The following is a 27,297-nucleotide window of genomic DNA, read 5'->3' on the forward strand; positions in this document are numbered from 1 at the left end:
AAAGTAGCATGCAGACAAATCCCTTTGTTTCATTTGAAAAGCTCTGCATTCCAGAATTCTATGAGAAAAGAGCAAGAGCCAAGCTGGGGCAGAAGAAAGACCATGTTTGATTAGGATGGAATTGCCACAGACTCAGATCCTCATGTATAGAATGGGAACAACTGGAGTCTTTGGAACACAATTGTGGTCTAAGCAAAAAGCAATCAAAGCAGCAGAACATTTTGGCACAGTGCTTTATAAATAAAAGAATAGAGCAGCAATGTGAACTGACCATTTCACAATGCTAATTGCCAATGGAAATATATTATATGCGAGGTTGTTCATTTCTTGCATCTTGGCAGTCATACCTGGTTAGAATAATAATGTGAACAGCACTTACTGTGGCCCAGTGTTTGTGCAGATGGGCTTATGTAATTCGGTGTTTTGGTTTTGAGACAAATTAAACTAAGGATACAATTCTGTGCATCTCTACCTGGGAGTAAGCCCCATTAAACACAGTAGGACGGACACTCACTCATTCAGAGAATTAGCACATTAGCTAAAATATTATATGAAATAGAAGACTAATAATATGCACAGCAGATGGAATTAAGTTCCAATGCTCACATCCAAGAATTCCCAAGAAAGAACCTGAATAAACTCTTAACATTTGACATGGGTATAAATGCAGTTTATATTAGTATAAATGTTCTCTTAAGAACATAAGAACAGCCCTGCTGGATCAGGCCCAAGGAGGCCCATCTAGTCCAGCATCCTTTTTCACACAGTGGCCAACCAGATGCTACTGGGAGCCTACAGGCAGGAGTTGAGACATGCCCTCTCTCCTGCAGTTACTGGTATTCAGAGACACCCTGCCTCTGCAGCTGGAGTTGGCCTATAACCCTCTGATTAGTAGCTGTTGATAGACCTCTCCTCCATGAAGTTATCCAAACCCCTCTTAAAGCCATCCAGGTTGCTGGCTGTCACCACATCTTGTGGCAGAGAATTCCACGAGTTGATTATGCGTTGTGTGAAAAAGTACTCGCAGTCTAGGTGTGCTTCTGGATCCAAGCCTCTCCTTGGTATCCCAGGTTGAGGTGATGGCCAGAAATACCTTCTATCAGCTTCGGCTGATACGCCAGCTGCGTCCATTTCTTGAGATGAACGACTGCAAAACAGTGATACATCTGCTTGTAACCTCCAGACTGCATTGCTGCAATCAATGCACTCTATGTGGGGCTGCACTTGTATGTAGTCCAGAAACTACAGTTGGTCCAGAATGCGGCAGCCAGGTTGGTCTCTGGGTCATCTTGGAGAGACCATATAACTTCTGTATTGAAGGAGCTACACTGGCTGCCGATACATTTCCGGGCAAAATACAAGGTGTTGGTTATAACCTATAAAGCCCCAAATGGCTTGGCCCTGAGTATTTAAGAGAACGCCTTCTTCGTCATGAACCCCATTGCTCACTGAGATCAGCTGGAGAGGTCTGTCTGCATTTGCCATCGGCTACTCAGAGATGAGCCTTCTCCGCTGCTGCCCCGAGGCTTTGGAATGCGCTCCCTAGTGAAATAAGAGCCTCCCCATCTCTGACAGCTTTTAGAAAGTCTTTAAAGACACATCTGTTCACCTAGGCTTTTAATTAATATTGTTTTAATGGTTTTAATGTTGTTTTAAAATATTCTTGTAAAAATGTTAAATTGTTGTAATTATTTAAACTTTTCAGTTTTGTTTTAATGTTTTACTTTCTATTTTTATTTTGTTGTAAACCACCCAGAGATGCAAGTTTGGGCCAATATAAAAATATGTTAATAAAATAAATGAATTTCTTGGCAATCCATTTCTTGGGATGACCCCTGGTTCTAGTGTAATGTGTGTGTGAGAGAAATTTCTCTCTATCCACTTTCTCCACACCATGCATGATTGTATAGACCTCTATCATGTCTCCCCGCAGTCGTCCTTTTTTCTAAACTAAAAGCCCCAGGTGTTGTAGCCTTGCCTCATAAGGAAGGTGCTCTAGGCCCCTGACCATCTGTTGCCCTCTTCTATACCTTTTCCACTTCTACAATGTCCTTTTTTAGATGTGGTGACCAGAATTGTACAGAGTACATCATGGCAGAGAATACTGAAGAACTGGGCCAATTTGAGATGAAAAGAGAAGATGTTCTAAACTGTCTTGAAAAATTAACCAATCGCCAGGGCCAGATGGCATCCATCCAAGAGTTCTGAAGGAACTCAAATGTGAAATTGCCGATCTCCTAGCATAAATATATAACTTGTCCCTACACTCAGGCCCTGTACCAAAGGACTGGAAAGTAGCCAATGTAACTCCACTTTTCAAGAAGGGAACCAGGGGTATCCGGGAAATTACAGGCCAGTCAGCTTAACTTCAGTTCTGGGTAAATTGATGGAAAACATACTTAAGCACAAAATTGTTAAGCATATAGAAGTACAGGCCTTGTTGAAGGAGAAACAGCAGGGCTTCTGCAAGGGACAGTCTTGCCTCATTAACCTTTTGGAGTTCTTTTGAGAGTGTCAACAGGCCTGTGGATAAAGGTGATCCGCTAGGGATATGCACGGAACCGGGTGGAGGTGGCTCGAGGGGCTGCAGGGTGTCACTTTAAGTCCTTGGAGGAAGGATGGGATACAAATGTGATAAACAGGCCAAGCAAGAACCTTGTCAATCACTACTGAATCTTTCTGAAGATAAAGTAGGGAGGCTTTGCTCTTGAGGATGATCTGACTTTGCTAGCAGTGGGCAATTGTTTGTGCTTATGCCAATGCCAGAAGCCTCCGAGCCAAGATTGGCGAGCTGGAGTGCTTGGTTGCTAATTGTGGAGGACTCCAGTCCTCCTAGGTTTTCTATCTTGTTAGATTCTATCCCTTCTTTAACATACAGTGCTACTCCACCTCCAAGGCACCCCTTTCTGTCCTTTCTACAGAGTTTATATCCAGAGATAACAGTGTCCCACTAGTTCTCACTGTTCCACCATGTTTCTGTTATGCCCAGTATATCTATTTCTGTGTTAGCAACCAAGCACTCCAGCTCGCCCATCTTGGCTCGGAGGCTTCTGGCATTGGCATAAGCACGTAGATGCCATCTCTCTTACCTGGTGCATGCCATCTATCTTTTGGCTCTTTGATCTCTTTGACCAGCTAGCACAGCCTGCTGTCTGCTCTTTATGTGGTTCTGCTCTATCCTCTTCTGTTTGATCTGAATCTTGTACACCCTCACACCTTAAGGGATGGCATTTGCTGAACTGAATACTGCCCAGTTCCTGTCGGCTATTCCCCAGGCATCATTTTAAAAGCTGCTCTGTGACCTTTTTAATGTTAAGCATCAGCATTCTGGTTTTTTCTTGGTTCAAGTGCAGCCCATACCTTTTGTACAGGCTTTGCTTGCCCAAAAATGTATCCCAGTGCCTCAAAAATATAAATCCCTTCTCCCGGCACCAATTTCTCATCCACACATTGAGACCCCTCAGCTCTGCCTGTCTCACTGTACCTGTGCGTGGAACAGGTAGCATTTCTGAGAATGCTACCTTGGGGGTCCTGGATTTCAATATGCTACCTATTAGCCTAAATTTGGCTTTCAGCAACTCCTGACTACTTTTCCCTACATCGTTGGTGCCAACATGCACCACTATAGCTGTATCCTCCCCAGTGCAGTCTAACAGCCTATCTAAATGCTGTGTGATGTCCGCAACCTTCGCACCTTCTCTTCCCACTGGGCTCCTTGTGATCAAGGGGACTCATTTCAGGCTCCCCTGCACACTTCCTGCTAAACTGACGCAAAACTCCAATGCCATTTGCTATCCCTGTTGGCTAAGCTCTCTGTCCTTCACCTTTGTATTCAAGACCAGCAAACAAACTGACTCTGCTCAGGAATGTGACCCCTCCCACAAGCTGAGGCACTCACCTGGAGTCAATCCCCCACGCAAGTTACTCTTCTGTCAAAGACACCAACACTTCCACCCAGCCAGAAATCAAACCCTAGAAAATCACCAGCCCTACCAAACTCAGTTACTCCTTCCCCTTGTTTTCTTGGTGATTTGTTTATTTTTCATTCCTTTGCTGTGTTCCCTTCCTTGAGATCTTCTTTAGGAGAGAAATACAAGCTTGTTGCTTCCTCTTGCTCTGACCAGCAGGTAATTGACTCTGCTCAAACTCTGCTCTTAAACTAGGCCAGAGGCAATACAATGCTTAAAGCAAGGGTAAATTATACATATATTAAACCAAGATCAAATAGCCACTTGGTAATCTTGCCAGGATAGTTGCAGTTGGAACTTCAGTCAGATATCCCTTGCTAACTTGACAAAGCAGCACCTGTATAAAGTGGCCTCTCTCCTATTTATTTAGCAAGTGTCAGCTACTGTCCTTATTAGCATCCCTTCCAGTGGCTGTTGTTGCTGTTTCCCTTGCTTTATTTTATAGACTGAGCCGCCTTTTCAACAGCAAAGTTTGGAACCTTCTCCTCTTTTCTGCTGTGTAAACCACTTAAAGTGTTGAAAAAGTGGCATATAAGTATTCTAAATCATTATCTGAATCTCTCATGGCTTTCACAAGGTATTATTGGTTTTAAGTGTGCTGTTGAGTTGGTGTCGACTCCTGGCAACCCGAGAGCCCTGTGGTTGTCTTTGGTAGAATACAGGAATGTTTTAACATTGCCATTTTCCACAGAGTATGAGATGATGCCTTTCAGCATCTTCCTGTATCGCTGCTACAAACAATTGCCCACTGCTAGCAAAGACAGATCATCCCCAAGAGCAGAGCGTCCCTACTTTATCTTCAGAAAGATTCAGTAGTGATTGGCAAGATTCTTGCTTGGCCAATATACTCAGAATCACAAACTCCCTGTGAGATAGGTTAGCTTGGAATTACTGACTTCAGTCAGGTTAATGGCTGAGCAGGAGTTTGATAGAGGGGGGAAAAGCAAAGGCAAAAAATGAAGCAAAAGTGGGGGAGCCTCAAAAAGTGTATGGCTGTGTTTCAAACATTAACTTTTTGTTGTCATGTGGAGAAATTTTGGTCTTTCTTTGAAAGAATCAGAAATTCAGAGCCACCTCTGAAGAAAAGTTTTAGTATTTGAGTATTTGAGAGGCAGTGAGCAATAAGTGGTCGACTTTGTGCTTTTGAGGTCTCCTCCAGGATTCAAATTTTTTTCATTTGTGTGGAATGAATTTTGTTGAAGGTGGCAGTATCAAGGCAGTTGCATGTACACGTGCATTCAGAGTGGGACCTTCCTGATTCAACCTGAGTGGGATCTAAAATTAACTGAGTAGACATGAAAAAAAACCCTTGTGAACACACGTACATGTGCACGCCTTCAAGAGAACACTGGTCTCCACCCCTTAATCCCATTTGAGATGGAATTTAAACTCTTTTCTCTGAGTAAATTCCAGTACTTGACTCATACACCATCCTGGCCCTAGTGAGTTGACTCTGAAGGAGTTTGCGTTACTCTCCATGGAAAAAGATATCCTTTAAAAAATTATATTAACCAAAGTTAACTATCACCAGCCTGCCCGCTCCAGCTCCTGGAGGCTTTGATGCCTTCCCTCACAGATAAGTACTTTAGCACCGCAAACCCAGTGTTCAGTAGACACTTTTAAAATCCACATGGAGCTAGGCTCAGACAATTAGGAAGTACTTAATGATCTAGGGCTACAACAATTACTCCAGTATTGGTTTTCAGGTGGCAGAACTTGAGAGTTTAGTGCGGCAATTAAGACCCCATTTGTGTCTGTATTAAGAGCTCATTTTAAAAAAGAAAAGTAAACACATGTAGATAGTTTGTTCTTTTATTTAAATGTATAGTCTCTAAACTTGGGTGCATTATTCAGAAGATAGTACTGAGAAGACTGGGCAAAGTACATTTTCCTCATGGAGGTCTAATGCACATGCCACATATCTGGAATGCAGGAGAGCATCTACTCAATTTTCTTAGAACATAAAATATACATTTTAACACAAAATACTCTAAACATAGGGATTGAAGGGGAAAGCAAGATATGTTGGCTTTTTAAAAGGTTAAGAGAACATTGATTATTTCAAAACTGAAGGTTGTACTAGTTATGTCATAACTATAAGTTGAACTAACACAAAGCTGTAATAAATGTTTCAGCCAAGCTAAGCAGTCCCTCAATTATTGGGCCAGATTCTTGGCTAAGGTAAGACAGCATCACTTAAGTAGAGTGCAACATGTATATTTACACCCATCAAGGATCTAGAGCAGGCATCCCCAAACTGTGGCCCTCCAGATGTTGCTGAACTACAACTTCCAGCATACCCAGCCACACAAAATTGTGTCTAGGGATGCTGGGAGTTGTAGTTCAGCAACATCTGGAGGGCTGCAGTTTGGAGATGCCTGATCTAGAGATTGTAGAAGTTCACTTACTCAAAAAATTAGATGTTAATATAAGTATCTAGCAAAGTCTATCATTACATACTTCTACAGTTCATCTATAGCTTTGAATAGATTAAAATATTACATCAGCACTAGAAGATAACAAAGTTGATTCTTAAGACACCTATTTTTCTCCCAATTCAAACCAACAATTTCAGCCTTTGGTTTTGAACCAATACAATGCACTAATATGTTGTATACTGATTAGAAGAGGGCACAACATGGTTACTAAAGTGTTTGGAGGAATAAGGAGGCATTACAGAAATACTTGAGAACTGCAGTATAGCAAATAAGGAATCAAAAATACTTTTACATATACTATACATCATGTAAATTTCCAAAGCAATAGTATATAGTCTTTTTACACAAATTAACACTATTTTAGTAAACGCAATGCAGGATGGGTCTTTATGAAGAATATAGCCTTTTGCTTCCTCATCTCTGTGCTTATCTAATTTGCATTTCAGCTGATGAATACATTCATTATGCCAACAGTTCATCTTTTGTTTAGTATGTGAAGCTGCTATCCACAGGGCAAACCAAATGCTGAACCTTCCTGTTCAGTCACCGACATGTACTGGGCATGGCAGATTTGTGGATTGTATCTTAAGCAAGCTATTTTATTTAATATGTAATCTCATGATACTTTTCTAGTGAATGAACTAGAAACTTTCTAGATCCCCACACAAGAAACTGAACTGAACAAATTTATTTAATGAAATAAAACCTATTTTGTTAAGCTTGGCTATGGTAAAAACTCCAATATTTGGTTTTGACCCACATAGTAAAATTCATTTGTGGCTAACATTCAGAGTAACCCTCTGCCAATGCTCCAGATTTTTCCACTACGAGGGGCAATTTTCATTTCTCTCCCTTTCCTTCTACATCTATCTATGCCTCCTGAAATTATCTTCCCAAAGGCTCCCTAATCCCTTGGGACAATTTTGGAAAACACAAGTGACAGCAGAAGGAAAGACAGATCATCAAGAATTGTGCACGCACCCACAACAGAAACTGTGGTGTATCAGTCAAGAATTAGTCTGGAGGTCAGTCAATGTGTAATTTCTGAACAGTTGTTAGAATTTAATACCAATTATAGTATTGCTAAAGTTAAGCAATTGTAGATTGCTAAATTAAGCACTGGGTTAATATCACTTTACAGCAGACAAAACTACAGAATTTTCAGTCAAATATGTATTGAAGGAAGCTTAACGAAGATCAAGAACCGTATTTCACTAAGTTATCTAAAACCAATTGGTTATTTTACTCAGAAAAGTATCTATATAGCTCACAAGTTGGTGTAACTGCAAGTTTTGAAGGAAGGAATTTTGAAAGCAAAGAATGCAAGTTCAGAAAATTACTCCCTTTGCCACCAGGACAGAGTCCAGAACTCTGACCAGCAGCAACCTTTTGCTGAAGCCTATTTTTAGTTGTAGATTCAATCATGACTCCCCATCCCTTTTCAAAGCTTCTAATCTTTGTAGCAGAGCATTTCCAAAAGCTTCTCGATATGCTGGGCTAACCGAGTCCAATAAGGAATAGACAGTCTCATGGTAGGGATTTTGTACACCATCATCCACTTGGTCAAAAGCATAACCGACCACCTGCAGGAAAGAGCACAAGGTATTTCAGAAATGAGAAGGGTTACAGTGCCCTGTTAGATACATGGAGATGCCCTGTTACATACTTGGAGAGAGAGTGTGAGATGAACACTCCAAGCACAGTTCTAATGAGCTATCTTTCCATGGGCCTTAAAGGAACTCAAAATACATTTACAATTGTATAAAAACTGAACCACAGTCAGGGGCAACAGGTGCCTATAACCACCCAGGTCCTCTGCTGCACACAGAGCTGAGGGCAGGTACAACAGTGGCACTTTCCTTGGAAATGCTCCAACATCTCCAAAGTGCAGGGATGTAGATGGGGATGTTCCTGTTTCCCCATCTACGTCCCTGCACTTTGGAGATGTTGGAGCATTTCCTTGGCAGTGCTATAAGCCCCAAATCATGTCTCTTTCTCCCCTCCAGGCCTACTGCTTACTAGGCTGTAGATTGCCTTAGCAATTTATACATTGTATATTTAAATTCCTAAATTTAACTTCACCTTACTACTAAACCTACACTTTTATAGTTCCATAACCACAGTTTTATATTTCATATTGTATCTCCTGCTCCCTGCTTGTATCATGTCCTTTTCTCTCTCTTTTAAATTGCTCTTATGCTGGCCTAAGACCGAAAAAAATATTGATTGATGTCTCTTCCTGAATTGTGAGTTCAAACTAAAAACTAAGAGTAAAAAAGCCATGAACATACTAATTCCCCTCACAACATTCTACTTAAGTGAATAATTTCTCAGCAGTTGTCACTATAAAGAGCAAATACTGATAAAAAATAAACTGGGAGCACAAAATTAGATTGTAGCCTCAAAATCCAGTTAAAAAAAACAAAATACCCTAAACAGGAGCGAGCAAGCAAGCTCAATCTTCTCATCTACAAGCTAAATGTTATTTCTTTATTTTTACCGAAATCAAACCGATAGCTTTACTTGGGGCAAGGCAACATAACCACACACAAATAATTTTAGGGGATCAGTTCAAAAAGTTTGAGAACCTCTATCCTATTGGACACATTTCTGTCTGCCAGGCAGTCATTAAAAATATAGGACCCTTGTCAGAGAGAAAATTGGCTTCTATTACAGAAGAAGGCTATATTAAAACTAGTTATTCCATCTGCTCTAATAAATTCCAATACCTTTTTTTGGTAATTAAAAATAGTAACAGATTTTCCTTGAAACAAACATATTTAAAATGGGTTGCTTGCATAACAATTTAGGTTACCCAATACCCAACAGCGAACATTTTCTTTAGAAAGAAACTTCACAAAAAGAACCATTACCCTAAGTCCTGCTTCTGTGAGCTCTAGGCAATATCTGTTCCTTTCCCTGGTTTCCACATTGATGTATGCCACATCTTCTGCACATGAAAGGCTTTTTGAGACAAACATGTTGCTTACAGCAAACAAAACATCATTTACAACAGCTTCTGCTTCTACTCTCATGTCCTTCACTTCAGTTCCTTCAAAATCCTTGAGTTCAGAAATATCTTCCACCCCTGTGTTGTTGGACAGGTCCATGGGATTGCAATCAGTCTCCATTCTGCACATAAAATCAGCACAGTTTTTAAGACACACAATATTTTACTCTAAATACATATATTTACAACTATGCAGAGCAATACAAACATTTCACAATTATCCACAAAGTGAAAATGTGTTTTGACCATAAATGGTTGGAAATAAAAGTTCAAGCACAAATTCATTTATCTTGTACCAAGTTAATTCACAGAGAATTACAATACACTTTTTCTATAAGTGAAGAGTTTTGCAGTAAGAAAGATTGATTCAAATGTTTCTACCATACAGCAAAACACAATAGTGACATCTAGATTAATATTGTGCTAGAGTGTGAGAGTGATTTTCGCCAATCCCTCTTCTATAGCCAGCCAGTGTTCCCTGTAACAGGGATTTCCAGATGTTGTTGACTAAGGCTCCCAGAATCCCCAGCTGCAATGGCCTTTGGCCAAGGATTCTGGGAAATGTAGTCAACAACATCTGGGAATCCCTGTTACAGGGAACACTACAGCCAGCCCACTATGCCTTGTGAAGATATGGAATGCAGAAGGGGGGAAATCAACAAAAATCACCCCTTTCCCATTGTACACACAAAACTTAAGTCACACGTGACGAAACATTGATCTGGACATCAGCCAGTGGGATTCTGATATGTTGCTATTCTATCAAACACAAGTTTTTGTTGCCATAATATTTATCAGCAATAAGGATTATCATGTTTAAAAAGGCCAAACTACTAGCATTACTATTACTACGGATATTTATATACTGCTCTCAACCAAAGTTCTCAAAGCAGTTTACATAGAAAAATAATACACAAATGAGATGGTCCCGTCCCCAAAGGACTCACAACCTAAAAAGAAACTTAAGGCAGATACCAGCAACAGCCACTGGTGGGATGCTGTGCTGGGGTTTGATAGGGACAGTTGCTCTCCCCCTGCTAAATCTAAGAATCACCACTTTAAAAGGTGTCTTTCTGCTCAGTTAGCAGATTATATCTCACTTTTCTCCCATAAGGTCTTCAGTGTGGTTTGTATGACGTTTATTCAAATAATACAATTAAAGATAGAAGCAACACACACACAAAGTTAGCAACCATCAAATCCACAGAAGGTTTGGCAGAAATCAAAAGAGTTTCCAGTCACCATTTTCATATTTGTCAGCCAGTTGGATCTCACAGGGTGGGAAGTTCCATAGTACAAGGCACCACTGAAAAGGATCTCTTCCTACAAAGTATCAAGTAGTTACTTCCTACTAAGTAGTGTTACTAGCAATAGCACTGGCACCTGAATTAAGTGTTTCTTCAGATGATCACAAGACCCAGGGAAATATATATGGGGAGGTATTTCTGGAGGCATCCTAGCCAGAAACTACAGCTACATCTGGAAATCCCATTAATGTTTTTTTTTTTTTAAATCTATCAATAATAGCACTATGCAAGTACTGTGTATTGAGGGCTTTATTGCAGAGAGGCAAGATATAAATCTTTCAAGTAATTATAGTAATCATCATCACCAACGTTGTTAGCCGCCCCACAACAAGTTCTTCTGTGGGAGGCTCACAACAAAAGATTAACATACAATAAGAACATAACACACCTTAAATCATAAGACAAAAAAGATGAAAAGAAAAATAGAAATACAATACAAAGCAGCTTAAAAACTCATTTTAAAATTAGTTAACTTATACAAACATACACTGCTTACTACTTGTTCAAAGCTCCATTTAGGTTTCTTTAGGAGATAGAGCTTTCAAGACAAGTGCTCATTATGCATTTAACACAATTGGTAAAGATTACCATAGTGATTTTTTACATTAATCCATTGGGATGCCATTCACAGTACAAATGTAATCAGCACAGATAGTAATTTCAGTAGTAAAAAGGTACTATATTGTCCAGATAGTATGGGAAAATCACAAGAAAATTGCTATTTAAAAAGGAATTTAAGTCTCAAATAAATCAGTTGGACTCGATGGAGGAAAACGCAGGTCTCTCTTATTATGAGCTAAAAAGATTCTTTCCAAGGCTAAATATTGCTGAAATATCAGTAACTTCTAGTTTTGCTTACAAGAATAGACAAAACTATATTCATAAGCAAACAAAAAAAACCTGTAAGCTGTGTTTTCAGCTTCATAGTTCTGAACTTTAACACATTATTGTGTTCAAGTTCAGCATGAATGATCTACAACTGATTTCTGTCTAACACCATTTTACACTTTTATACACAAAATTCCTTGCTCTTCCTCATTTCCAATTGCTCCTTCTTCTCTTCAGCTAAGGTTGCCAAGAAGACCAGAAATGGCACGACTCCACAGAACATGATTGCTCCTTTATATCAAAACGAAACAGCTTTAGTGTGCCCATTGATTTGGACAAAGTTGATCTAACAACTCTCTCCATCAGCCCACTTCAAGCCACCCCCTCTTCCATCTGCTCAAACACATTCTATACCACCTGCCCATGTTTACATCCCTGTATGTCACACTAGTTCCTACGAATTTTCTTTCCCCCACTCTCCACTCCTAGAAGCCAAGCACTTGCTTCCTCAGCCAAAGCATCCTACCTTTTTCCCAGTTGATGCTGCAAGTGGATCGTAGATAAGACTAACTCCCAACCATTATTGGCAATTTCAAGCCTGCAGGCCATTTAAGCAAGTGTATACAGCGAATGAGACGACGTATTTCCCTCACAGCCAGGCAAACCTACCCCAAACAGGCCGACCCACTACACTCTAGCTACTACCCCTACAAAAGACACGCGCACCCCGAAATCAGCCCCAGCGTTCTGCCTCCTTTCCCCAGCTTCACCTTATGAGAAGGCCGCCATCACGCTGTACATGGATCTCAGAAGCGAGTCCCAGGGAATTCCACGTCGACGGGGCTGCTCCCCGCCCTAGGGCTGCCAACTTACTCACCAATCTTACTTGCCACTGTGCCTTGAACAGCAGATTGTTGCGCAGACATCGGGGGGCGCACAATGCTTTACCTCCCCCTGCTGTGAAAGGTGTCCAACGCACACAGAGCTACAGTTTAAAGCAAGGCCGCTCTCCAGATGTAGCTGAACTACACCTCCCATCATCCCTGGCTACAAACCATCGTGGCTGGGGATGCTGGGAGTTGTAGTCCAGCCCCATCTGGAGGAAACCAGGTTGGGAACTACTGCCTTAGCCCAAGGGGGAGCAACCTCGGCTCGCCGACTGTTATTCAACTACAATTCCCATCATCCCCAGCCACACTGTGGCTGGGGGTGATGGGAGCTGTAGTTCAACCACCGCTGGAAAGCCAAGGGTGCCCAACCCTGCGCTGAGCCTCTTCTCCGACAGACACACAACGCCTCACGCGACCGCCTTCCCTCAACTCGAGGCAGACACACCTGCCGCTGCTCCACTTCCCGGGTACACCCACCTCAATCCATCTCTTCGCCGCTCGCTTCGACTCCCTCTCGGATGCGTCCCAGGCTAGGGAAGGAGGCCCCCCGCTTTGCTCCTCGACGCCGGAGAGCAAACCGGGAACCCCACCAGCCCGTCTTTCCCCTCAGCCGTGAAGAGCCGCTGAGCGACGAACCGCTCGCTTTGCTTTGAGTTCTCCTCCTCCTTCTCCCTCCCCTTCCCTCCCCCACCGCCCAGTCACGCGCCAGCCGCCAGCCACCCCCGGACAAAGCGGTTGGAGAGACCCAAAGCGTCGCATAGACACCAGGAGAACAACTACGCCGACACTTCCGGTTCCCGATGGACCTGCGGGGGCGGAGCGATCAGCGCACAGCGATAGGATAGCGCCGCGTGGGTTGCGGGTGGGTGGAGCGAATCCCCAGTCCACTTCCTATTTATATATTTATTTTTTGCCTGAATCGGTGCATAGACTTTCCCAATTTTTGAAAGTGGTGCCGGGCACCAGTTTGGATGGCTTTAAAAGAGGCTTTATTTTCTTTATTCCATTTCTATACCGCCCTTCCAAAAATGGCTCAGGGCGGTTTACAAAGAGAAATAAAACAAATAAGATGGCTCCCTGTCCCCAAAGGGCTCACATTCTAAAAAGAAACATAGAACACACACCAGCAACAGTCACTGGAAGTACTGTGCTGGGGGTGGATAGGGCCAGTTACTCTCCCCCTGCTAAATAAAGAGAATCACCACGTTAAAAGGTGCCTCTTTGCCAAGTTAGACAAGTTCAAGGAGGACAAGTCTATCAATGGCTACTATTTGTGATGGCTATAGGCCACCTCCAGCCTTTGAATCCCAGTTGCAAGGAAGCAACATCAGGAGAGCATGCCCTCAACTCCTGCTTGTGGGCTCCCCAAAGACATCTGATGGGTCACTGTGTGAAACAGGATGTTGGACTAGATAGGCCTTGGGCTAACTTAACTTAAGAGCAGGACTGTTCTTATGTTATGTTCAACAGGGTCTTGCTTCCTTCTCCCTATCTCTGGGTATGCTTCTCCGAGCCCTAATAATGCAGCGTTCAAATAGTAACCGGAAGTGATTCCGGAGCGCCTTTCCCCTTTCTTATGTCTATGCTCCTTTTTAGGGAAAGGCTCCTCATGTGACTTCCGCCGTCCCCGCCTCATCTCCCCTATAGGGAGCCCTCAGAAGTGATGATGACGATGAGCATGACGATGCCAATCAGTGGGCGTGACGTCCGTTCAAGCGTGCTTCGGCAGGGGGCGGGGCAAGGCGCGCACAACAACAGCTCCGCTTTTACGCTCTGATGGGGCGGGGACAAGCGGAAGGGGCGGGCAGAAGGCGGCCTCCCAGCGGGGCCCCGCGAGCTCACCGAGAGGAGGCTGAAGACGGGGGACCCAGAGTGACCCTCGTCGCCGGTGCACCCCAGCAAGCTCCGCCCCTCTCCCCCCGCGCCGGTGGGGTGGCTCGGAGCGGGGGGGCGCTCGCCGAGAAGATGGCGGCACCAGCGGCTGCGGTGTGAGGAAAAGGGGGAAGCGGCAGAAACGCGCGGTCAGACGCGATGCTCGCCCTTCGTCGGCCCCTCACGGGTCTAGGATCTGCCGCCTTGTTGGACGGCCCTGAGTAGTTCAGGGGACTGTCCCTTCTGGCCCGGACCGAGGAGGGCAGGCCCGGGCCCCGGAGGGTCGCTCGCTTCCCCTCCTCGAGAACCAGCCTTCTCGCCTTTCTCTCTCTTTGCCTCCTCAGCCAGCCCTTGCCGTACTCCTTCCCCGGGACCCCCGCCTAACTTTTTCCTCTTCTTTTCCCAGCCGAGGGGGACCAGATCCGTAGCTCTTTCCTCATCTCCATCCTCCCCCCGCCCCATCCCTTCGCCTTTATTGCGAAACCCCATCTCGGGGCCCCGATCCCCCTCCGAGTCCGGTCCCCCCACCTGGGCTGCGTCCCGCGTCTTCTGGCTTCCACCAGGCTCTCGTTCTCTCTTTCTCTCTCTCTCTCTCGCACACACACTCCTTGCCATCATGCCTTGGCCCTTCTCGGAGTCCATCAAGAAGAGGGCCTGCAGGTACCTGCTGCAGAGGTACCTGGGCCACTTCCTGCAGGAGAAGCTCAGCTTAGAGCAGCTCACCCTAGATCTCTACCAAGGCACTGGCTCTTTGGCTCAGGTGCCCCTGGATAAATGGGTAAGTGATGCGACCAGCATTTCTCCTCCTTGATTCTGTCCCCCAACCCTGCCTATAGAATGAGCCAAATGGCATCTTCTAAGCCCTGAAAGGAGCACTGTTTTCATGTTGGCAAAAATATACAGCCAAGTGTCCTAACTTCCGCTCTTCTGACTCTGTTCTTGTTGTTGCTACAGTAGTTGAGTACCTCTCAGTGAATGTGAACCATCTGAGGTAGGCCAAGAGTGACAGCCACAAGCAGGTCATGGACACTGCCTTTATGTCCAAGTACCTGTAAATCTAGCCACCTAATGGCACAGTGGGGAAATGACTTGACTAACAAGCCAGAGGTTGCCTCTTTGAATCCTGTTGGTATGTTTCCCAGACTGTGGGAAACACCTACATCGGGCAGCAACGATATAGGAAGATGCGGAAAGGCATCATCTCATACTGCGTGGGAGGAGGCAATGGCAAACCTCTCCTGTATTCTACCAAAGACAGCCACAGGACTCTGTGGTCGCCAAGAGTCAACATTGACTTGTTGGCACACTTTACCTTTACCTGCAAATCTATTCATGATCATAGCCTAAATAGTCTTGCTTATCAATTCCAATAAACATGATAATATCCCTATAAAAGGCAGTAGATTTCCTATAGTATAGCATTCAGATCAGGTTGAAAAAGAACCTTTTAGATAACTAGAAGGGGAAGGATTGCCCTCTTGCTGGGATAACCGCATTCTTCAGACAGTAATGCTTGAGGAGGCAGCTTAATTGAAGTTAGCAGGACTTACATCTGAGCTGATATAAGACTGTTTTATAGTCTTATATTGTGTTAAACATTTTGTAAACCGCCTTGAGGTTTTTTAATGAAAGGCGGTATACACATTTAATGCTGAATAAACAAATATTAGAAGGATATTGTAGAATTGGGAAAGGTGCAGAAGAGGGCAACCAAAATGATCAGGGGCCTGGAGCACCTTCCTTATGAGGCTAAGCTACAGCATCTGGCGCTCTTTACCTTGGAAAAGAGGCGACTAAGAGGAGACATGATTGAAGTGTATACAATTATGCATGGAGTGGAGAGGGTGGACAGCGAGAAATTTTTCTCCCTCTCTCACAACCCTGTCACCACATGAGACTGAACGTTGAGAAATTTAGGACTGACAAGAGGAAGTACTGTTTCACACAGCGCATAATTAATCTATGTAATTCCTTGCCATGGGATGTGGTGATGGCCACCAGCTTGGATGGTTTTAAAAGGGGCTTAGACAGATTCATGGAAGACAGGTCTATCAATGGCTACTAGTCTGATGGCTGTGGGCCACCTCCAGCCTCAGAGGCACAATACCTCAATACCAGTTGCAGGGGAGCAACAGCAGGAGAGAGGGCATGCACAAAGCCCTTGCCTGTGGGCTCCTCAGAGGCATCTGGTGGGCCACTGTGTAAAGAAGGATGCTGGACTAGATGGGCCTTGTGCCTGATCCAGCAGGGCTGTTTTTATGGAATGGATTGCACTCATTTTCAACTACTTCTCTGAGCTGACGAGCAGTGCTTTCAAAGAGAAACCTGATCAAGGAAATGTTGTAGATTTGACCAATTTTGAATTTTCAGAATGTGTATCTTGACCCACTACTGAATGAATCTACTATTTCCAGAGGGCAGCCTACTGGGATCATTGGAGTGACAGGCTTACTTTGTTTCTAACTGCCACTTACTGATTGTCACAATTCTAATTTGCTTCTAATTGAAGTCTTGCATAAACACTCTTAGCTGTTTGGCACTGTGGAAGTCTAATATCTAAGTCAAAGCAGTGAGAGATGGTGGTGGGAAGTCTGTATTCTTCAGCACTTGCCTGACAGTTTTCTAGGCATGTGTCAGGGGAAAAGGTATGTCTAGGAACTATATTTGGGCTGCAATCCTAAGGTGTAAGCCCCATTGAGAATGCAATAGGACATACTTTTGAGTAAATATAAATAAGATTGGACTCTTAGTCTCCAGTAGTGTGGAGAAGGATCAGGATGTGAACTGTTTCAGCTCTATGTGGTTCAGCCTGCTAGGTTGGTGGCATGATATCAGTCCAGTTCTTCACAAAAATTTCCTGACTTATATCAGAACACTTTTGTCTCTGAGAAAAGAGACAAGTTTGGAGTTGGGCTTTTTTTCAGGTGCTCAGTTGCTTTGCTCAAGAATGTGAAATTCTGAACAGATGTCTGTAAGATAAGATGTGTTTTGTTAGTTTAGAGGTTTAACTGTTTTACTGAGATCTTTTAGTTGAAGAAGAAGAAGAAGTCGTCATCTGGAGGACCAGTATTATGCTTTCTTTAATGCGGTGGCGCAGCGGGGAAGCAACTTGCCTAGGGAGCAAGAGGCTGTTAGTTCGAATCCCCACCAGTGTGCTTCCCAGACTGTGCCTAGTAAATATATATCTGTAGTCACCTATATCAGGCAGCAGCGATATAGGGAGGTGCTGGAGGCAGATGTTCACTTCAGTGACAGTGGCAAAGGTATCATCTCATACTGCGCACTGTGTGGAAGAAAGGCAATGGTAAACCACTTCTGTATTCTACTAAGAAAACCACCTGGCTCTGTGGTCGCCAGGTCTCGACACCGACTCTACGGCACAATCTTTCCGTTTCCCCTTTAATGTATATGGTCCTCTCAGATGTCATAAAGGGCCAGCCATTCTGCAGAGCAGAGAAGGGTAAGAAAGCCTCCGCCTGTTTTGCCAAGCTGCAGTTTGGGCCTTACTTTCTTGGATTCCTTCAAGGACCCTCAACAGACTCGGATTCCTTTGGCGGTACCAAGATATTCTGAAGCAATATGATTCCCCCATTTTTATTTTATAAAGATTGTAAGTCCCTTGGGGACAGTACTACTAATTTTTAGGAGAAAATGCTGTAAGCTATGTTGAGCCCACAGGATAGAACAGGATATATAAAATAATTATATACACTTCTCCTAAAAGAATGCTCTATTTTTCATTTGTTCAGAGAGCATTGGTTGTGAATCCTGAAAACAGTTTTTATACAGAGATGAGTGTTTTCAGTATTGGGACTTCTTTGCAAATGTTCTCAGGGCAGTTATTCAAATGAAAAGGACTTTGTAAATGTAAACATTCTCCTCTTATGACCCTGTGGTCCTGTTCAGTTTTTATAGCAGACAGGCAGAATCTGAATGTTTTGACTTAAATGTTCTCTAGTGATTATCCCAATGGCCTTTGTTAGTTTCAGCAAGCTATGCTCAAAAACAAAATGTATTAGTGGCTCTGCCTATTTTTATGTACTGATATGTAGAGAAAAGAAAGATAGTATTGTTTAAAATACATTGTTCAGTTTAATCCAGCTGCTTTACATGCCTGGTGTTTTCGGAGTAGTACAAGTAATTCTCTTTAGATATGTCTAATGAAAATGTGTCGGAAACTATCCTCAGCTTTGGAGAGAAACCCTTCATGGACCCTAGTGATTCATCCAGCTGTGACCAGTACTAATGTTCTCTCTCTTTTTGCTCAAAATGCTCAAGCGGGTGGTAGTGGTATACCTTCAGGCATTCCCGGATGCCTGAATGATGATTTAGACCTGTTTGAACCTGGCTCACAGTCCAGTTTTGGGATTGAAATGGGTAGCCTCTGCCAGGAGAGAAGAAATGGAATGCAACCCTGTTAGTTCTTTGGGACCTCTCAGTAGTGTTGAATACCATCATAGTATCTTTTTAGATCAGGACTTGCACAATTTGGGTCCTCCTGCAGATCTTGGCCAATAGCTCCCATAATCCCTGACTATTGGCCACTATGGCTGGAGATTATGGAAATTGTAGCTTTAAAATCATTAGAACAGCCCTGCTGGATCAGGCAGTAGGCCCATCTAGTCCAGCATCCTGTTTCACACAGTAGCCCACCAGATGCCTCTGGGGAGCCCACAGGCAAGAGGTATGTGCATGTTCTCTCTCCAGCTGTTGCTCCCCTGCAACTGGTATTGAGAGGCTTCATGCCTCTGAGGCTGGAGGTGGTCCACAGCCACCAGACTAGTAGCCGTTGATAGACCTGTCCACCATGAGTCTGTCTAAGCCCCTCTTTTAAAGCCATCCAAGCTGGTGGCCACCACATCCCATGGCAAGGAATTCCATAGATTAATTATGTGCTGTGTGGAAAAGTACTTCCTCTTGTCAGTCCTAAATTTCCCAACCTTCAGTTTCATGGGGTGACCTCTGGTTCTAGTGTTTTGAGAGAGGAAGAAAAATTTCTCGTTGTCCACCCTCTCCACTCCATGCATAATTGTATACACTTCGATCATGTCTCCCCTTAGTTGCTTCTTTTCCAAGGTAAAGAGCCCCAGAAGCTATAGCCTAGCCTCATAAGGAAGGTGCTCCAGGCCGCTGATCATTTTGTTTGCCCTCTCCTGCACCATTTCCAGTTCTACAATATCCTTCTTAAAATACGGTGACCAAAGCTGTATGCAGTACTCCAGATGTGGCTGCACCATAGATTTGTATAAGGGCATTATATATAGCATTTTTATATTTAATCCCTTTCCTGATGATTCCTAGCATGGAATTAGCTTTTTTCACAGCTGCCATGTACTGAGACGACACTTTCAATGAGCTGCCTACCACAACCCCAATATCTCTTTCTTGGTCAGTCACTGACAGCTCATATCCCATCAGCGTATACTTGAAGCTGGGGTTTTTCGTCCCAACGTGCATCACTTTACACTTGCTTACATTGAACTGCATTCGCCATTTTGTCGCCCAGTCCCCCAGTTTGGAGAGATCTTTTTGGAGTTCCTCACAATCCATTGTGGATTTCACTACCCTAAACAGCTGGATTTAAAATTGTACAGCTCTGTTTGAGACATTTGTCTGGGATAGGAGTTGGGGAACCCCATATTGGTGGTTCTGTCTCTCTCTGTCAGGCAGATTCTAGAAGGCTTCTGTTTAGCCCTGTGACATTCATGCTATAGGGCAGTGTTTCTCAACCACCGGTCCCTGGACCGCTGCCGGTCCCTGAAGGGTTGAGTGCCGGTCCCTGACTGGGAGTCAAACCCCACCCCCAACTGAAATCAAGGCACTCACTTCCTCAATTTTGCACATGGCATGGAAGAGGAAGAGTATCACAGAGGCATGGGACCCTTCTTGTGCCTTGCCTCCACGTGCTGCTGAGATCTTCCTACAGCTATCTTATTCCCTATCTTTACAGCTTCAAACTGTATGCGGTGCGGGGGCATGGAGGAAAAAGTATGGCAGTGGGCGCCACTTCAAGGGCTACTGGTTCTTGCATGCTCATTGTTTGCAGCCAAAGGTTGGTTGATTGAAACCCAGCTGCCTGTTGTGGTTGAGGCGCCTTGAGAGGGAATGCTGTTTCCCTCTTGCATCAGTGGGGCTTGCTTGTATGTTGTTTTCATTGGCCCCATGTAGCTTTTGAATTTTTCTAATGGCCCAACATCCCCTCTTCATTGAGTAATCACAAGCACCTCCACTCCAGACATACTGGAGACAAATTTGTTCACCCAGGCTTTTAAATTCAGGAGTTCTCAACCTTGGGTACCCAGACATTGGTGGACTTCTACTCCCATAATCCCCAGCCATAATGGCCAAATGCCATTGTTGTTGGGGGTTATGGGAGTTTAACTGAGGGACCCAAGGTTAAGAACCCCTAATATTCCATGTTTGCAAAAGATTCCAAATTTAATTATTTCAATGCTTATATTATTTTCATTCTAAACTGCCCAGAGATGCAAGTTTTGGGCAGTATAGAAGTCTGATAGATAGATAGATAGACAGACTTGAAACCCCTTTACTAACTGCTGGTCCGGGAAACTGCGCATGAAGAATGTAGCGGTCCTTGAAACTCTGCACGAAGAATTTAGCGGTCCTTGACTCCAAAAAGTTTGAGAAACACTGCTATAGGGCACTGCATGTTTCCATTCTGTCCCTTATGATATCTCACATATCCATGAAACTGCTTGGAAAGACCTATTTCCCCCCCCCCTTCTTTCTCAGATCCAGTTATAACTTTAATACCCAAAATACTCTAGTTGCCCAGAGTCAGTATTGGACTGAATGGGAGCTAATATGCTGCAGCTCAATCCAGAGTTGATACATACTGTTGGTTGAGGATTTATTGAACCATAGAAGTGTTTGACTTCCACTGGATGGAGTTGCAATTCCCCTTAAAGATAATGCTCGCAGCTTGGGGTTGCTCCTAGAGCCAGCTTTACTGATGGCACTTGTGGCATCAGTAGCCCAGGGTACCTTTCACTAATTTTGGTTGGTATGCCTGGTGTAATCTTCTTGGAATTGGTTTGTTTTGTCTCAATTATTGGTGCTTTGGTGATGCCTTTGCTAGATTGTATGGCAATGTGTCATATGGGGGACTCCATTTTGGATAATGTTTAGAAACTTTATTTGGTTAAAGTATATAAAGAATACTTATATATCACTTCTCAATAAAAGTTTTCAAAGCAGTTTACATAGCAAAAGAAATGAGAAGGTAGTGGTGTGCATGAACTGGTTGGTATGGTTCTGTTCAAATTTGGACCAAACCACAGGTATGTGGACTAGTTCAGTCAAATTGATTGTCTGGGCTGGTTGATTAAAACCAGCCTGAACTGGTTTGGAGCAGTTTGCCCAGTTCACAGCAGTCCAGTTCAATCATGAACTGGTTCTGCAAATCCTTATGAGAAGATGGCTGTCTGTCCCAAAATGATTCACAACAACAATAAAACATAAGGGAGACACCAGCAACAGTCAATGGCAGAGTTGCTGTACTGAGATGAACAGAGACAGTTGCTATTCCCTTGCTAAATATGAAAGCCACTAAAAGAAGCTTCTTTGCCCAGTTAGCATGTGTTATGAACTTGCCTGATCTTCATCCGAGGCCCTTCTCTGGTGTGCCCCCACCTTTAGGAGTGATGTGGGTGGCTACCAGAAAAAGGACCTCTTACTTCCTGTGGAGCTCTCTAGACAAGTTTGCATGGTGTTGTCATTAGTCTTATTTAGGCACCAGGCTAAGTCCTGTTTGCCCATGCTTTTTATGGCATGTGAGCTGTCTTGACACTTATTACTATTTCTTTGTATTTTTATTGTCTGTTTTGTTTCATTAGATGTCTTAGGATCAGCTCTTTGGGGAGACTGTGTTTCTTGTGTATTTGTGTTTTGTTGCTTTTGTGATTGTATGTTTTAAATACTTTCCCCTTTCTGTCTTCTTTTTTGATTTTTGTTTTGTACATCCTTTTTTGTGTGTGGAAAAGCTGTTTGTAATATTTTAAAACAAATGAACTGACACTTTCTCCTTTCCTTCAAATTCAGAAAGGACACATCATGGAAAGAGTCACATTTTAACTTGGAAGCCTTGTGTGGCCTTATATTGTATGATGATTCAATATAAGAAATGATGGTGATCTTTATAGGACAAGCAAACATAATAATGGTTCACAGTAGAAGAAGAATCACTGGTGTATTCCCTTTCCTGTCACTGCCATGACAACGCCATGGCAGTGACAGGAAAGTCACCTGCTTAGTGTCCCACTTGTGCTTCTGTTTTCTCTTGGGAATGTTTTTTGCTTTGTATTGGTATCTTTTGGGAGCATGTTAGTCCTTTAGGTGGAGCTCCTAGAGCAGTGAATAATGCTAAGTTGAGATGTGTGTCTTCTTTCTTCTATATTGAAGATGCCAAGGATGTGATGTCGGGAAGGGCTATAGATCTGAGAGTAGTCAGAGCTCTCTGGTTCAGCCAGAGGAATATTGTATCTCATTTGCTCACCATACATATTCTTCCATAAATCACTGCTGTTCTGTGCTACATATTAAAGAATACTGAATTTCTACAGTTAATATTTGAAAATATGAATGTAAATTATTACTGTGAATAATTTTCCAAATCATTTTACAACCGGGAGCAAAATAATATACAGCTTAATCAACACAAATTCTTTTGTTCAGTTGTTATAGTGTGAAAATTATAAAACAGGCATCATATGAAATGTAATTATTTGGTTTATAATGTGAGGAAGTTTTTTCACAAATGATTTGCCTGCTGATATTCTGCTCCCTGCCACCAAACTGGTTCAGCTGAAATTTGGTATATGCATTTGCACAGTATGTAATTTTATGTAAGTATGGCACTAGTAAAGAACTGAATAAATCAGATACTATTCTGAGTGATGTCTCTTTCTATAGGGAAACATCTTTATTTGATTGCAAAACTCTTTTCAGCTTTTGGTAGAACCAGATTTTCACCCATAGAGTGAAAAGTACTGATGGGATTTTTTAAAATGCAAACTGCCCAGAGAAGTGAGTTAAGGCCATATATATATTTTTAATTTCACATTTGTACTATATAAAATGTAGAAGATAATAATAAATAAATAATAGGTAATTCCTATCATTTTGGGGCTATTTGCGCCTAAAAAATATAAACAACAGCAAAGAAAGCGCTTACATTACTATGAAGTTAATTCTGTTGTTTCTCTCTTTCCTCTTCTAGAGTCTTAATGAGATTCTGGAGTCAGCAGATGCTCCTCTGGAAGTCACTGAGGGATTTATTCAGTCAATTTCTCTGTCTGTTCCCTGGGGCTCTTTGCTTCAAGAAAACTGTGCACTCGAAGTGAAGGGCTTAGAGATGGTCTTCAGGCCAAGGCCCCGCCTAGGTAGGTTTAGTAAACAGCAATTGTTTGCCATGTCTAATGGTCATTTTGTGTTAACTGTTTGTCTTGTTTTGTTTTAAACTTTGTTCATTTTTGACAATGATCAAATTTCACCTACTTCATTTTTGACAATGATCAAATTTCACCTACTTCGTTTGTGTTGGGTAGAATACTTGGGCATCCCACAGTGAATACTGACCTCTGTGAAGCAAGCTGCAGGGTCAGCCATACCTTGTCAGATCACAGCAAAGCAGGTCTAACTTGGGAGGGCAAGGCTGGTGATCCAGTTGTGGCGGCATCCACTGCTTGGCTGTAGTTTGCAAAACAAGTTAATTCAGATCCAGGCATCAACATCTTTGAATCCCAACTCTATATGATTTGATCTTATCTGGTGGATAGCCTCACACATCTCCATGGAATCAATTTGGGGTTGTTGATCTACACACAGTGATGTGGATTTATATTTCTTCCCAAGAATGTCAGTGCTCATGTTGGTGCTCTACAGTTCCAGGCCTGCCTTCAGCTGTACATAGTCTTTTCTTTGACATCAGGAAAGAGCAGACTCTGTTTATCATTGTGTGTTGGTTTTTTATTGTCTCCCCACTGCACTGCTGCATGTATGCCTGGAGACAAATCCTGCTTTTCATTCACAGGCAATAAAAGCCTATCTGGGGTTCCCTTGCACCAGCTGGGAAAGCCCATGTGAGGCTCTAGACTACTTTTTCCTCACAGGTTTCCAATATAACTGAAGTGAAACGCTTTGGGTTTTTCCGAGGAATGGGGAGGGCATCCTAACTTGACGGGTTGTCGGCCTTCTCATGCTTCAAGACAGAGCCAATCAGATTTCAGATCTGTATATACTATGCTGCTCCAGCCACACCCAACCTAGTTCCGGCCCTGTCTCCCTTCAAGACAGTCCACAAGCTGCCCAGTCTTCTGGCTTCTGGCTGCCTTAGGCTTGTTTTTCCTTGGCTATCTGTTACCTTTTTGGTTTGTCTCTCCCCACTTGTTCCACTCATGGAGCTTTCACATTGCGGCGACATGCTGAAGGGCGCCCTTTTGGAGGGCTGCCTCTCAGAGGCTATGGTGGCGCCTGCCTCTGTGGTGTCTGGGACCGCTGCCTCTGTACTGCTGGGCTTTCTGAGGGAACAATTGCTAAAAGCTCTGAGATGGCTCTGTGCCTAGAGCTCGTTCTGCCCCGAAAAGCGGCAAAGAAGACCAAACACTTAAAGGGCCCAGACGTGGCCTAAAAGAAAAAGGAATGCAAGCTGGCCTCCGGTGGGCCTCCGCTTTGTGAGAGCTTCGGCTCTCAGCTATGGAAGGAGCTACAGTGGTCCCTCTACTTACGAAATTAATCCGTTCCGAATGCACATTTGTAAGTCGAAAAGTTCGTAAGTCGAAAAGCGGTTTCCCATAGGAATGCATTGGGAACGGATTAATGCGTTCTGGAGCCTAGAAAAAAGACCCAGACCCCCAGTAAGGCTTGCAAACTGCACAGGAACATTTCTTTTCAAGAATAAACAGGCAGTAAACAGGCAGGCAAGTCAAGGAAACTGCATGTAAAATTCGTAAGTCGAGGAAACCCCATCTAAAAATTTGTAATTCGAAAAAACCGCATCTAAAACCGGATCTAAAACTGCCGTTTGTAATTCGAAAAATACTTATGTCGAGTAGTTCGTAAGTCGAGGGACCACTGTACTCTCTTTCCGCTTCAGCTACAGGCCATACAGGCGTGGCTGTCACCAACAGTCTCTGAGATTCATGCCAAAACTATGGCGGCCATTATGGTCTCTCCTCAGCCCGTGCCTGTTTCTAACGCTTCGCCTTTGGTCTTGCCACTCGCTGCTTCTGCATTCCTACAGGGGGTGCGCTCAGAAATGTTTGAGACTATTACCAGCCCTAACAATGAGGCTTTGTCAGCCAGTGAGTTGCAGTGGTTGGGGGACTTTGTTAAAAAACAAAGTTTGTCCCTGGTGTCTCCTTTGTTGGAACAGTTGGGTTCTTCAGGGCAGGTAGCTGCCATGGCTCCCCCACCCCCTGGGTATGAGGGGGCTGCCTTGCAGGGGTTGGAGGGTGGCATCTGAAGCCCTGGCTAAGCCCCCTAGGTGCCCTTCCTTTTCTTCTTTCCCCCAATTCAAGCCCTCAGAAGGGCTATTCCGCAGAGCAAGCAGTTTCAGTTTCTCCTCCCCTCTAAAAGGAGGCTCCATAAAAGAAAAAGAGTGCCACTGTAGGATGAGGGGATTGGGGCACCTCAACGTACCCTAGTGGCTCCTCTGCCAGCAGCAGCCTCTTCTGTTGTTACTGCTGTGCCTCCACCTCATCGCTCTGCTGCTGTTTCTTCTGACACAGAGTCCTCTTAGTCAAAAAAGGTAGAAGGGGAATTGTCTGATGAACAAAACCCTCCTCCAGAGAAGTCCGGCCCTTCTCGTTTGTTTTCCTTGTCAGAGTTCAAGGTTTTGTTGGCCAAAGCGAAAAGAGTTATTAAGGATGTGTCCCTGGAATCAGGGGTTCCTTCCACTTAAGGTTTGGATCAAGAGGTTTTTGTAGGTTTAAGCCAGGTCTAATCCTAAAATTTTCCTCACTGTCCCATTCCACTCCACGGTGCTCTGTTTCCAAATTCTGTATGCTGTCACTTGGGATCTTAACCAGAAATGTACCTGTAGAGTTGAAAGGACGATGTGATCCATAGGGCTACTTAAAAATACTGTTGCCACAACAGATATTGAAGATGAGTCTTATATCCACTCGTCTGTGTTCAGAAGACCTGGATGTTCCACACACGGAGTACGACTTCTGAATATGAGGATGGATGTAACAGAAATCCCTTCATGGATGCACTTTGGATTTGATTTCTTGCTTGTGAACTCTGTTATTGGCTAAACATTATAGATATCTCTCTTGTTTTATAGCTTCTGGTTCAGAGCCCATGTATTGGTCAAGCTTTATGACTAGTAGTATGCAGCTTGCAAAAGAATGCCTTAGCCAGAAATTGACAGATGAGCAAGGAGAAGGATCCCAACCTTTTGAAGGACTTGAGAAGTTTGCTGAAACTATTGAAACAGGTATTATTTGCTGTGAACTGCAAAGCCCTATATTATGTTACATTTAGTTATATTAAAGTATCTTTTGCTGGTCAGGCTAACAGAAGTATTATAGTTTTGGAAACCTCAGCCTCTCTTGCTGTTACTTATTTGATGAAATGACTTCACATCATGTATGAAACCAAGCACTTTGCTCAGTTTATAGGAAATCTAATATACAATAGTAAGAGAAAGCAGCTTAAAATTTGGAGCATAATCATTCTGTAATTGCTGTTGTGGCTGCAGTGGAAATTGCTCTAGATCCCTATGAGCCCTCTTTTCAATTCCTAGATGTGCACATTATGTATAAGGTGGCTGATATGCATGTTCCCCATAATGTTTCAGCTCTCCCTTTTTTCTTTGGTGTCCATGTCCTCAAGCTACCCCTGCTTTGAAGGCTCTTATGGCAATTTCCTGTATAGGTGTAACAGAACCAAGGGAAGATGGGTGGGGGGAGTCCATTATAATTTTACTAACCTTTAAGCATAACTTGATTTGTATTGGTT

At 43.3% G+C, this 27,297-nt stretch overlaps 2 protein-coding genes across 7 annotated transcripts in view; one reads left to right on the forward strand and one right to left on the reverse strand.

Annotated features, from left to right (window-relative positions):
* Positions 1–5,766: 5,766 nt before the first annotated feature.
* Positions 5,767–13,291, reverse strand: GSKIP (GSK3B interacting protein). Of its 4 annotated transcripts, none has more exons than XM_053285656.1 (3): positions 12,919–13,291; positions 9,280–9,538; positions 5,767–7,989 (listed from the first exon to the last, which is right to left on the reverse strand). In XM_053285656.1, exons 2-3 carry the CDS (start codon positions 9,535–9,537, stop codon positions 7,828–7,830), a joined length of 420 nt encoding a protein of 139 aa, XP_053141631.1. In that variant the 5' UTR covers position 9,538; positions 12,919–13,291; the 3' UTR covers positions 5,767–7,827. The 4 variants fall into 4 exon arrangements, with proteins under 4 accessions (XP_053141631.1, XP_053141633.1, XP_053141632.1 ...); XM_053285658.1 differs by lacking the exon at positions 12,919–13,291 and adding an exon at positions 12,429–12,587; XM_053285657.1 differs by lacking the exon at positions 12,919–13,291 and adding an exon at positions 12,322–12,462.
* A 1,230-nt stretch (positions 13,292–14,521) lies between these two features.
* Positions 14,522–27,297, forward strand: part of ATG2B (autophagy related 2B) — a 111,659-nt gene continuing 98,883 nt past the window's right edge. For 2 of the 3 annotated variants that reach the window (XM_053267755.1, XM_053267748.1), the window contains exons 1-3: positions 14,786–15,091; positions 23,552–23,714; positions 26,621–26,773. In XM_053267755.1, coding sequence (XP_053123730.1) covers positions 14,930–15,091; positions 23,552–23,714; positions 26,621–26,773 — 478 coding nt within the window. In that variant the 5' untranslated portion in view covers positions 14,786–14,929. Of the gene's footprint in view, positions 15,092–23,551; positions 23,715–26,620; positions 26,774–27,297 lie in introns of all 3 variants that reach the window. The other variant, XM_053267763.1, reaches the window with a different exon arrangement.

This window comes from Hemicordylus capensis, chromosome 1 (assembly GCF_027244095.1).
Source record: "Hemicordylus capensis ecotype Gifberg chromosome 1, rHemCap1.1.pri, whole genome shotgun sequence".
Classification (NCBI taxonomy): Eukaryota; Metazoa; Chordata; class Lepidosauria; order Squamata; family Cordylidae; genus Hemicordylus; species Hemicordylus capensis.